This window comes from Elephas maximus, chromosome 22 (assembly GCF_024166365.1).
Source record: "Elephas maximus indicus isolate mEleMax1 chromosome 22, mEleMax1 primary haplotype, whole genome shotgun sequence".
Lineage (NCBI taxonomy): Eukaryota > Metazoa > Chordata > Mammalia > Proboscidea > Elephantidae > Elephas > Elephas maximus.
The window spans coordinates 69,183,151-69,195,974 of record NC_064840.1 but is presented as its reverse complement, the minus strand read 5'-3'; the positions used below and the strand labels follow the sequence as shown (position 1 = coordinate 69,195,974).

The 12,824-nt window shown below is 35.3% G+C and overlaps 1 protein-coding gene across 3 annotated transcripts in view; it reads left to right on the top strand.

Moving 5' to 3' along the window:
• Positions 1 to 12,824, top strand: part of WRN (WRN RecQ like helicase) — a 124,830-nt gene that overhangs the window by 43,351 nt on the left and 68,655 nt on the right. For all 3 annotated transcript variants that reach the window (XM_049866722.1, XM_049866723.1, XM_049866721.1), the window contains exons 9-14: positions 2,742 to 3,165; positions 6,470 to 6,550; positions 9,083 to 9,215; positions 10,301 to 10,376; positions 11,867 to 11,934; positions 12,341 to 12,449. In XM_049866722.1, the coding sequence (XP_049722679.1) occupies positions 2,742 to 3,165; positions 6,470 to 6,550; positions 9,083 to 9,215; positions 10,301 to 10,376; positions 11,867 to 11,934; positions 12,341 to 12,449 (891 nt within the window). The remainder of the gene's footprint in view (positions 1 to 2,741; positions 3,166 to 6,469; positions 6,551 to 9,082; positions 9,216 to 10,300; positions 10,377 to 11,866; positions 11,935 to 12,340; positions 12,450 to 12,824) is intronic.

Below are 12,824 nucleotides of genomic sequence, written 5' to 3'. Positions count from 1 at the left end.
AAAGAGAACAGTTTTATGCTTCAGGGGACCCTGAAGGTAGTGGTATTATTTTAGTACTGCTTAGTTGTTGTTAGCTGCTGCCGAGTTGGTTCCGACTCACGGAGACCCCACGTGTGTCAGGGTAGGACCGCTGCATACGGTTTTCAGGGCTGTGACCTTTTGGAAGCAGACAGCCAGGCCTCTCTTTTGAGGTGCTTCTGGGTGAATTTCAGCCACCACCCTTTCATCAGTAGTTGATCACTTAACTGTTTGTGGCACTCGGGGACTGAGTAGTGCCTAGTAACTGATTTAAATTCAGTCCGTATCTATTGTACTTCTGTTACGCATTTGACGTTCTTCTGGTGCTGAGGCTGTCTGTAGTCGTCTAACAGGCGTGATATCAGTCCTTACAAAGAAGGAAAAGTACACTGTGCCTTACTGAAGAAGTCAGGAGAGCCTTTGGTATTTATTAGAGTAAATATTAGTTACTATCTTACATGAAACGTGACGTTCTCTGATGCAGGGCAGGATAAATGAGACCTTACAGTCTTCGTCAGTTAATCTGTGCCGCTGCTGCCGTGTTTATATGGTCACAGTATTTCCTGGGCATATAACAAAGTATTTATTCATAAACAGTTCCTATATTTGAATAGCCATGTTTAATGCTAAATATTCTTCATAAGATTTGAAGAATTTTAGAGTATAATGAATTTTATTTCCCGAATTTAACCTTGCTTTTGGTTTTGTTTGTGTTGATGTAGACTTTGTCACCTTAAACTGGAGCCCAACTGGTAATGGTGCTAATCCCAGTGAGGAGATAAACTCACAAAATAACTCAGCACTTTTTTTTTTTTTTTTTAATGTTTATATCAGCTTTATTTATAATCGGGAACCCTCATGGTGTAGTGGTTGAGCTACGACCGCTGACCCAGATGCTGGCAGTTCAAATCCTTGGAAACTCTATGGGGCAGTTCTACTCTGTCCTATAGGGTCACTATGAGTTGGAATCAACTCAACGGCAATGGATTTGGTTTTTTTGGTTTTTACTTATAATCACCAAAAACTAGAAGCAAACAAGATGTCCCTCCATAGGTGAATGGATAAACAAACAATGAGGTGTCCATAGGAGAGAACACTACTCAGCAAAAAGAACAAAACAAAAAAAAGAGCTATCAATCCATGCAACGTCATGGAAGAATCTTGAATGTATCCCACAAGCTTTCTCCCCCTCCAACACATTTTTTTTTATTGTGCCTTAAGTGAAAGTTTATAATTCAAGTCAGTCTCTTATACAAAAACTTATATACACATTATTATATGACCCTAGTTTCTCTTCCTACAATGTGACAGCACACTCCTTCCCTCCACCTTGTATTTTCCATGTTCATTCAGCCAACCCCTGTCACCCTCTGCCTTCTCATCTCCCCTCCAGACAGGAACTGCCCACGTAATCTCATATGTCTACTTGAGCTAAGAAGCACACTTCTCACCCGTATCATTTTATGTCTTATAGTCCAGTCTAATCTTTGTCTGAAGAGTTGGATTCAGGAATGGTTTTAGTTTTGGGCTAACAGTCCAGGGGCCATGCCTCAGTCAGACTAACTCAGCACTTTTGATACCTTATTCATGTGAAAGATCAAACCTTTATTTGAGTCATCAGTATAAAACTTTAAAAGGCATGCCAGATTTTATTAAGTATTGATTTTAAATACAGAAAAATTAGAAAAGCTAAACCAAAGTGCTAATTAGGTAACGGAGCAAATATGCCTCTTTGATGACCATACTCCCTCTAAACAAACAAACAAAAAAACCAAGCCTGCTGCATAAGCACTGCCACCTGTTGCAGCTGGGACTAGTAATTGATCAGTGATTTCAGAAAGCTAGATTAAATATGGAATCACAAAAAATGTTCTTTTGTCATATTAACGCACATTTGGTTACTATCTTTGGTATATGTCAAGGCTTTTTCATTAGATAGTCCTGCAGTTTGGGGTTCTACAGAGTATTTTTTGTTTAATCTACACTCATAATGGATCATCTATACCTTCCAGTTTCAGTCTTTTTTAAGTTGAGTGAAAACTTAAGAGACTTGAAGCAATTTGAGTACAGATCCTAGAAATTTTTATGATTTCCCCCCAAACTTTAAAAATTACTTTGACCCTAGTTAATCAAACTGATTAAAAATGAAAAAGAAATTTGCCAAGCCATTCCACATATTGAACATAGTATTCAATAAAATAGTTTTGATTTTTGAGGTCATGTGTCATTGGTTTACTTCACATTTAATTATTATAGAAGGTATAACTGTCATAAACAAGTTTAGGAGCAAACAGTGCTGATTCTTGATAAGCATACAAGTCAACTGTTGGATCCAGAAGTGCCTACCTGGACTAGAGAGTAGCCTATTAGCTGTAAGCATATAGTGAGAGCTAGGATACGAAGAACAACTTATATCCAGTGGGTTCTTTAAGTGATGGTCACTGAAGAGAGCTTCTACCCTTGCCAGTTGCCTTTGAATCATTTCTAACGCATGGTGATCCTGTGTGTGTTAGAGCAGAGCTATGCTTTAGAGGGTGTTCAATGGTGATTTTTCAGAAGTAGATCACTAGGCCTTTCTTCTGAGATGCCTCTGGGTGGACTCAAACCGCCAGCCTTTTGGTTAACAGCCAAGTGTGTTAACCGTACCACTCATGGACTCCAAAACTTCTGCTTATACCTATTGCAATTAGAGTTAAATTAACCTTTCTTAATTTTTTTTATAGGGTTTCTATACTATTGAAGGATATTTCAGAAAATCTTTATTCATTGAGGAATATAATATTTGGTTCTACCAGCACTGAGACAGAACTGAAGCCAAGCGGTGATTTTAACTTACTGGAAGATCCAACTGCTGGTGTAAGACAACAGGAGGAAATTAGAGAAAACAAAATTTTTGCTGAAGTTGAAGATGAGACGTGGGACATACCACTTGATAACTTAATTAAACATGATGGAGAAAATGTACTTGAAAATGAAGTGAAACAAGAAGAAGATGGGCTTGAAGATGGAATAGAAAACGATAAATTGAAAGAAAATCGGGAAAGAGTTTGTTTGATGTCATTAGATATTACGGAAAGTGAACTTCAACTCTTGGAGCAGCAGGCTCTGGAAGAAAATCTTTGTGATGTTACTTACACATCTTCTGAGGTACTAAAGAGAGAAAACAATCTTTATTCACTAGAGTAGGCGTTGGCAGAATTTTTTTGTAAAGGGACCAGTAGTAAGTATTTTAGGCCTTGCGAGCTGTACAGTCTCTTCTGCAACTACTCAGCTCTGCCATCATAGTTTGGAAACAGCCCTAAACAAATGTAAATGGATGAGTATGTCTGTTATCCTATAAAACTTTATTTACAAAACCAGGCGTTGGGCTGGATTTGGCCTCTAGGTCACAGCGTGGCCCTCCCGTCTTAAGACATGAGCAGCATGGTTGAGTGGAAAGATTTTATGTCAATAGACATTTGTTATAATTTGCTTTTTTAGCATTTCTCATGTTTTTGGCGTAATAGATATCTCTTCTTTTTGTGTATTTCCTACATATCTACTAGTGTTTACTCTTCTAAACTTGATTTTTGGGGGTAGTTTTTATTTTCTTACACAGAATTTCTTTGCTTGCTGTCTTGAGAGGGCTGCTAATTAACTCCTGGTATTCTTCTTGACACTAACCTTTACTGTCATCTGGAGAGTCTATAACTTATACATTTTTTTTCCCTTAACAGATTATTGCTAAAAAATTTATATTCTTCCTCAACTGAATGGCTAGATTTCTGATTATGTTCTAATTAAATTAATTGGATTCGTGAGACTGTTTTGTACCTTCTGAGTTAACTTTATATTTTGAAATACTGAAATCGTAATAGAGGAATCAGTTTCTTTTATTATAAAGACAGATCATATAAAGAGAAATCATAAAGCAGTACAGTTTTACCTCACTTGTTTTTCATTCGTTTTTAAAATTAAGATATCCGAATTTTATACATTTTTGCAGTAAATAAATTGTTTAAAAACTAGCTTTGAGTCTTTTAATAGGGTTATTTTCCCTTCAGTTTTCTGACAATAAAAGTCTCAGTATTATGAGAAATTCGCTTTGTTTTTGGTAGCCCTTTAGTAATCACCTCTGTTAGTATATAAATGCATTTTATTTAAAAATTAAATAAAAACTGTTCTCATGCCAACTATTTGTAAAGTAGGTTCACCCTTTGGGAGATGTTATCTTTTGCTTACATCTGCATCACCTTTAATTTCCTAGTGTACTTTTAAGTACACATTTCAAAATGATGTTTCTATCTAGGCTTGGAATCAGTTTGAACTAGTTCTGTCATGGCCAATGAAGCAAAACTGGAAAAGGCCTGAATTTTTACAATTTGAGTGATTTGGTGTGGTACCTGGTACGGGAAATATTACTGGGTCAAAGCCCTGGAGGAAGCATACTGAGCTTTTGTAGGAGCCTGATGCGTGAGATTGGATTATTGGCAGGGCTTTGGAGAGTGACACACATTCAAGGTGGCATGTTTGGCTGCCGTCTTTGAGTGGGGTGCCGCCATCTTTGAGCAGGGCAACGCTGTTTCTGACTCTGCTCAAAATCCTGCATGCCAGAGATTTGGTTGCTGTGCAGCGTTTACACTGCCCTTATAATCTAATAGGGAGATTAAGTTTCTAGCAGGGCTTTGACCTGTAGTTTTTCCTGTTCCAGTTATCATTCTGGTTCACCCAAATTTTAAAAATTTGAGTCTGTTTCATGTGGCTTCCTCGGTCATGACTGAACCAGGAAGAAGTGGTTCAAACCCCTGGTTTCTCTAATGTTTTGAAATTATGATCAGGATTTAATAATCTGACTGTGACTAGGGTTTGCCATTTTAAAATAATTATTAGTTGAGGTGAAATTCATATAATGTACAATTACCCATTTTAAAGTGTTTAATGCAGTGGCATTTAGTATATTCACAATGCGGTGCCACCACCATCTCTCTCTAGTTTCAGAACTTTTTCATCACCTCAGAAGAATACCCTGTACCCTTTAAGGTACCCTTTAAGTAACTACTTCCCATACCCCTCTCCCCCCATCCTCTGGCAACCACTAATCTGCTTTCTGTCTGTGGATTTGCCTATTCTGGATTTTTCATATAAAAGGAATCATACACTATATGACCCTTTGAATTTGTCTTCTTTCACATAGTATGTTTTCCAGGCTCATCCAAGCTGTAGCATCTATCAGTACTTTGTTTCTTTTTATGGGTGAATAATGTTCTGTGTATGTATATACCACATTTTGTGTATCCATTCATCTGCTGAGGCTCATTTGGATTTTCATGTTTTGGCTATTGTGAATAATGCTGGTCTCGACATTTGTGTACAATTTTTAGTGTAGACATATATTTCTGTTTCACAGTGTATATATTTAGGAGTGGAATTTCTAGGTCATACGAGTTTCTATGTTCAACTTTTTGAGGAATCACCAAATTATTCTCCTGCCATTTTTTATTGTGTGATAATTATTACCATTGTTTCCTTTGTTCATTAAAGACCCCATTTAAAAAGTAGAAGTAATTTTACTGTCCTAGTATAAACTCGGAAACCCTGGTGGCATAATAGTTAAGAGCTATGACCACTAACCAAAAGATCGGCAGTTCGAATCCACCAGGCGCTCCTTGGAAACCCTATGGGGCAGTTCTACTCTGTCCTATAGGGTCACTATGAGTAGGGATTGACTCAGTGGCAACGGGTTTAGTTTTTTTGGTTAGTATAAACTTATTTTAAACTTTTTTTTTTCTTTACTTAAATTTTGAAGGTTAACTAAGGCTATACTTCCTTTCCCAACTTCTATTTTAATATTAGGCATTTTTGTTAGGGTTTTTCTTTTATATTTCTTTTGTGGATTTCTTCTGGGTGGATTTCCAAGCTGTTGGACACTTGATTCCTGGGCGCTGCCAGATTATAGTAAATGTTCCACAAATTCAAACATTGGCAGTAAACTAAATAAACAGCATACCTGACACTTTTTCAGATATATGTAGGTGCTATTTGTAAAACACTGATTTATTTAAAGGCATTATAATCATAGTAGCTTTTTGTTATATATTTTTAGTTGGTAGATTAAAAAAAAAAAAAAAAAAACCAGGTTCCTTGCTTTGACCTTGAAATTATTCCATATGTACCAAGAAAATTGGGGAAAACCAGTTTGACATTGTTTAACCAAAGTTGGTTTGTTACTTTGTATCTCATTTAGATTGTGCAATTTTATTTCAATATGTTTATCTGTTTTGTCTTCCTCTGCCTGCCTGTCTAGCTAGCTACCTGTCTGTCTATGCCATTTATCTATCATGTAAACATATAAGTATATATTATATATTTATTTAAAGAAGAGAAAGTTGTCTAGGAACTTTATTTTGTAGAAAAGAGGGTATGGAGTCCATCATACTGAAAATTAATGTTTGAATCCTTTTTTTTGTTGAAGCATTTATCTTCCAAAGATAATGAAGAAGATATATCTTATGTAATTGAAAGTGATGAAGATTTAGAAACAGAGATGCTTAAGGTATGTTTAAAAATTTTTTTTTTATTGTACTTTAGATGAAGGTTTACACAGCAAACTAGTTTCTCATTAAACAATTAATACACATATTGTTTTTTTGACATTGGTTGTCAACCCCATGACATGTCAGTGCTCTCCCCTTCTTGACCTCAGGTTCCCCATTACCAACTTTTCTGTCCCCTTCTGCCTTCTCATCCTTGCTTCTGAACTGGTGTGCCCGTTTAGTCTCATTTTGTTTTATGGGCGTGTCTAATCTTTGGCTGAAGGGTGAACCTCAGGAGTGACTTCAGTACTGAGCTAAAAGGGTATCTGGGGGCCATACTCTCAGGGTTTCTCCAGTCTCTGTCAGACCAGTAAGCCTGGTCTTTTTTTTTTTCCCTCTTTTTTGTGAGTTAGAATTTTGTTCTAAACGTATCTCCAGCTCTGTCCGGGACCCTCTATTGTGATCCTGTCAGAGCAGTTGGTGGCATGTTTAAAACAAGTTACTTCAAGTTACTTCATGTTCTTTCCAGATGATATTTGAGTAAAATATCGCCTATTTTAAAACCAGATCCAAGCACAATGAGATTATGTAACATTAGATTTTATGTTTTCTGATCTGTATTTCTTTATATCTTTATAAAAAAAGGCAAACCAAACCTGTTGTCTGTCAAGTCAAGTTTGACTCATAGTGACCCTATAGGACAGAGTAGAGCTGCCCCATTGGGTTTCTGAGGAGTGGCTGATGGATTCAAACCGCCAACCTGTTGGCTAGCAGCTGAGCTCTTAACCAGTGCGCCACCAGAGCTGCTTATATCTTTATATGGTGTATAAATACTATTTGAGAAGTAGTATACTAATTTATTTTTATGTTGTCTGTGTTCTCTCTTATGTCACTTTCTTTTAAGCTTTTCTTGGAATGTGGATAAGGATTAAGCTCTCCAGTATTGAAATAGATTCGTCTTTCTTTCCCATCCCTGTGTATTCCCTTTTTATTTGTAAGTTCTATTTTTATAGATTCAATATTCTTTTCTACTTTTTTTGTCTTATTTGCTGTAAATATTTTACATTTATTTCATGTAATTTTCTGGAGTTATAAATGGTTCAGTTTTACCCTTTTATTATCAAAGTTGAAAGTAGTGTTTTATAACATATATTTTTCAACCTGTCAGCCAGCCTCCAGCTTCTTTGAACAATAAGAAAGGAAAGCCAATTTGACTAAATTAGAGGAAGAAAAATGCAGACATTCACCCCTATGCATATTTTTTATTCCTCATCTTTATTTAGGTTGGTGTGATTTTTCTTTTCTGTGAAATGAGACTAACTTTTTGATTCCTTAATTTTGGGGCAGAGCGATGGGTAGTGATAAGAATGTGATGTCTTAATTCAGATGTGGGTTTGAATCCCAGCTTCTGAATTTATTTGTATAACTATGGGCAAGTTTCTTAATCTCTTTGATACTCAGTTAATGGTTTTAATTATTTTATGTAAGCTATTGCTTGAGAAGAGCTTAGCGCAGGACCCGTCATTTAGTAAGTGTTTAATAAATATTAGCTAATAATAATAATAGAACATATACAAAATCATGTTCCTTGATTGAGTAACTGCTTCTCTGAGGTGTGATTTCAAGGAGTGCATTTCTGGGATCCTTGTGGACTTTCACAGACATGGATATTGACCCTCTTAGAAGGCAACCTGGGTGCCCATGTCAGAGAACTTTATTTTTTAATTGCTTTTCTAAGTATGTTTGTAGACTTGAATCAAAAAACAGAAACAGTCTTCCTAACCCCCACCCCCCCTTTTTTTCCCTCTTTTCCCGGCATGCAGTGAGTACCTTTTTTTAAAATTAACCTTTGAAATCAAATTCATTAAGTGGAAAGTTTAATGAAAAGGGAAAACGAGCTGTAGTTTAATAATTTCTGTCACTTCTCAGTAATAGAATTTACAACTGAGATAATTTTAGTACATTCTATCCTGCTTGGAATAGTCTTCATTTAGCTGGGGAAATCAAATATTGCCAAGCCAAAATAAAAACAAATAGCTTTATTCCACAGTTGTAATATTCTTTTCCTAAATTTTTTTGAAGCTTTTTTTGTCTATTTGACAATTCCAAAGCACATTTTCAGCCGGCTTATAGTTTAAACCTTGTCCTTACTCAAAAAGAATGTGACTGATATGCAATATAGAGAAACTTATTACAAAAATAACATTAAACCCCCCATTACAGCTTGCAAATTGAAAAATTTTTAATAAATAAAAATGTTTTAAATTATCTAAGTATAAAATTTACGATAGCTTTCCCCAGGGACAGTTCATAATATGCTGTTAATGAACTCTGTTTATGCTGGAAATATCCATCTTTGGCCTCGTGCCTTAGAAACTATTCTTGAGCACGTATTTCAAATGGAGCACACGTGTTCTTTTGTGGTATTGCTTGCACATCTGCTGGTTTTGAACAAAATTGTAGGCTCTGTTAATAATACCCCTTTTGTGTTTGGTGGAAAAGATGCGACAATGTCTGTGGTTTTGCTTTTAAAATTTCTTTTAAACTTTCAGTCTTTAGAAAACCTAAAGAGTGACACGGTAGATCCAATTCATCCTAAATGCTTAGAAATGGAAAGAAATCTGGGTCTCCCTATTGATGATGATGAAAATGAAGATATTGAAGAGGAAGAAGAAGATGAGGAGGGTAAGTATGTCTGTATGTTTGAAATGACTCACCTCTAATACCAGTTTTTAAATATTTTGGAAGTCAAAGATTTTGTGGCATATAATTCATTACTAGGGCATAAAAACTTATGTTTAAGTCCCTTGGTTCTGTGATCTCCATAAAGCACAATCTTACTGTTTGTAAAAATAGGGTAATAGAAATATATCTTTTGGTGAATTGTGGTGATGTGAAACTTTTCATCCTGAATTTTATATTTTGTTTGTGTCTTAATGGAAGTCCTAAAAACGTCATTTATTAATCACTTATATTAAGTATCACTGCAGATGATATAGATGACATAGTATCTGTCCTTCAGGAGCTTACAATTTAAGACAAGTAAAACAGTGTCATTGTGTGCGGATGTATTTTCAGACTGTATTAATGGGGTAATGGGGTTTATGGTAGCAATAGTAAAGGACCTACTAAATGAATCTCCTATTATTGAAGCATAAATGACAGTATTCATTATGGCAAGTCATGAGGCCTCTCAAAGTAGAACTGGCACTAGAGCTAGATTTTATCAGTGATATAATGTGGAAATTTCTAAAGCACATTTTGTAGATGAAAAGTAAATACAAATATGTTAAAAATTTTTCCCCTTTATATTAAATATAGACATAATTTATCGAAATCAATTTAATTTTATAGTTAATAAAACTGAGAAGTGTAATGGACTTTTTATTTGTTTAGTAATATGCTGTCTGAGTTCTTTGCTTTGCCTCTTCTTGGCTACTCGTGAACCCTTCACCTAAGTGTGGACAGTAGAATCAGTTGGCTAAAACTAACATAATTCTGTTGTGCTATGTATTTAGCCAGTGAAATAACACTTTTCTTCCCTCTAATCTAGTGGAGCCCTGGTGGTGCAGTGGTTAAGAGATTGACTACTAACCAAAAGGTTGAAAGTTGGAATCCACCAGCCGCTCCTTGGAAACCCTATGGGGCAGTCCTCCTCTGTCCTATAGCATTCCTGTGGGTTGGAATTGATTCAGTGGCAGTGGGTTTGGTTTTTTGGTTTAATCTAGTGCGCTTCTTAAACCTAAATGCCTGTTTTATTTTGTTTTAAGACTACTCGGTACCAGAACCCAATGAAAAACAAGTTATTTGTCTTAAGACCTACTTTGGCCATTCCAGTTTTAAGCCGTGAGTATGATCTTAGTTAATTAAATTATGTATTTACTGTTCGTTTCACAAAAGGCAAAGAATTCGCCCATTTAAAAGTGCAGCTTCACTGTAATTTACCCATGCTGTGTTGTATTTCCTATAAGTGACTACAGAGTTATTTTAAAGCAATTTTATATAAGATTCATTTCTGTGAATTGTTTGTATAAATGAGAAAGAATGGTTTTCCTTTAGCATGTAGATACTCTCTGTAGACACTAGTTTAAATACATTAACAAGTGAATTTTAATGGTGACTTGTTTTTTGTTAAATAAGTGTCTTGTGCGTTGTGTATTGACCAAAGCATGCTGATGTAATAGGTCATAAGATAACAGTTTTAAGAACAGTGATAATTTTATCTACTCAAATACTCAAATATATTGGAGGGCCACATTAATAAATATTAAAATGAGATTTAAAAAAGTTGAGATAAGGAACAACTATAATAAGAATATAAAACTCTTGACTGGATTTTTCCTATTCTGAGAAATTTAAAATTTAATCCACTGAAGCATTTTTCTTTTGATCTTAAAATTTTTTTTCCAAAGTGTATCTGACAGAGAAGTGCACCTGAATGTACAGATGAATGAGTTTTCACAAGCTGAGTACCACGTGTAACCAGCACTTAGATTGAGAATAGATCATTATCAGTACAAAAAGACCTCTTTTCTGTTCGATATTTCCCTAAAAATTTTACTGAGAAAATTTTCAAAGATAGTGAAGTTGATTTTTTTTTTTTCATTATTACTTTCAATGCCTGTATACCCACCACCTAGATTCTACCATTAACATTGCACTACACTTGTGGTATATATTATCACAAATCCATCTGTCCATTTCTTTTTCTCTTCATTAATCCACCTAATTTTTCAAAAGCATTTCAAAGTAAATTACAAACATTTTTATACTTCCCACTGAGCACTTCAACATACAGATCATTAATTAGTGTTCAATATTTGTTTGTAGGTTTTTCTTTTGATGTAAAATATACATACAATGAAATGTACAAACTTGAAGTGTACATTCGCAGATCTTAAGTGCACACACAAGTGCACCCATGTAATCATAACGTTTATCAAGCTATGGAACTTTACCATCACTCCAGAACGTTCCCTCATTTCCCTTCTTAGTCAGTCCCGGCCCCTGGAGCACTTCTCACTTCTTTTACATCATTGGTTCTATTGGATACCCAGTATGAAGCTTGGATTTTATTTTATACTCCAGATATATGTAATAAAATTGAAGAAATAATGTCAAATGGAAACTCCTGGTTTTTTAGGCAGCTTGAATGGATGGTCGATCAAATGGAGATGTTTGTTTTAAAATTCTGGGATTTGTACATGTTTATATATGAAGCTCAAAAACGTCAAAGAAATTCTATTGGAGGAAGTGAAAAAATTAAATGGGTTTCAACTTGTCCTTTGGGTTTCTTACTAGTAAAATAAAATAGATTTTTGGTTTTTACCCTCAAGGGTTCAGTGGAAGGTGATTCGTTCTGTTTTGGAAGAAAGAAGAGATAATGTTGTTGTCATGGCAACTGGTGAGTTGTACTAAGCAAATAACCTAATCCTTAAAAAAATAAAACTTGAACGTTTAGAAATGTTTAATATTTCACTGAACTCTCAAAATACGAATACAAGTGGTATAAAACATAGGCGAGATTAAACAATGTTGCTGTTAGGTGCCGTCGAGTCGGTTCCAACTCATAGCGATCCTAGGTACAACGGAATGAAACGCTGCCCGGTCCTGCACCAACCTCACAATCATTGCTATGTTTGAGCCCATTGTTTTGAGAATAGATACTCAAACTTCTGTATGAATTAGCTCCTTAGAAGATAGCATATTAGTAGTGAATGAACATTCAGCCCTTACGAGCATATTGTGTAAAGAAATTATGGTGTGTAGGGTTTATTTTTATTTCTATTAACATGTATTTTTACTTTAAGGATATGGAAAGAGTTTGTGCTTCCAGTATCCACCCGTATATGCAGACAAGATTGGCCTTGTCATTTCTCCTCTTATTTCATTGATGGAGGACCAAGTGCGCCAGCTTGAGTAAGTAATGTTTTCAATCCCTCCTTATTATCCTCCTCTTTTTATTTCTTCTGTGAGTGAAACATCTGATCTATCATATGTGTTAAAATCTGCTTCCCAATGACACATTTCTGTAAGTGGTGCTTTGTCTTTATTAGTAATAAATGGGCACTTTCATGGAAGAGCTTACCCTCTTGCATAAGTTCTCTGTAATTCTAGGCTACCAGATGGCCCTCAATGAACTTTTTTCTGGCATTATTGCTTTATGCCCATTCACATTAAATATCTCAAAATTCTTTTCTCTTTCCTGTACCCTTGCTCTTAACTTGATATGAAGTATGTACATGGAAGGATATTTTTTAACGTGAAAAAGAGTTAAACTTTTTCAGTGTGAGC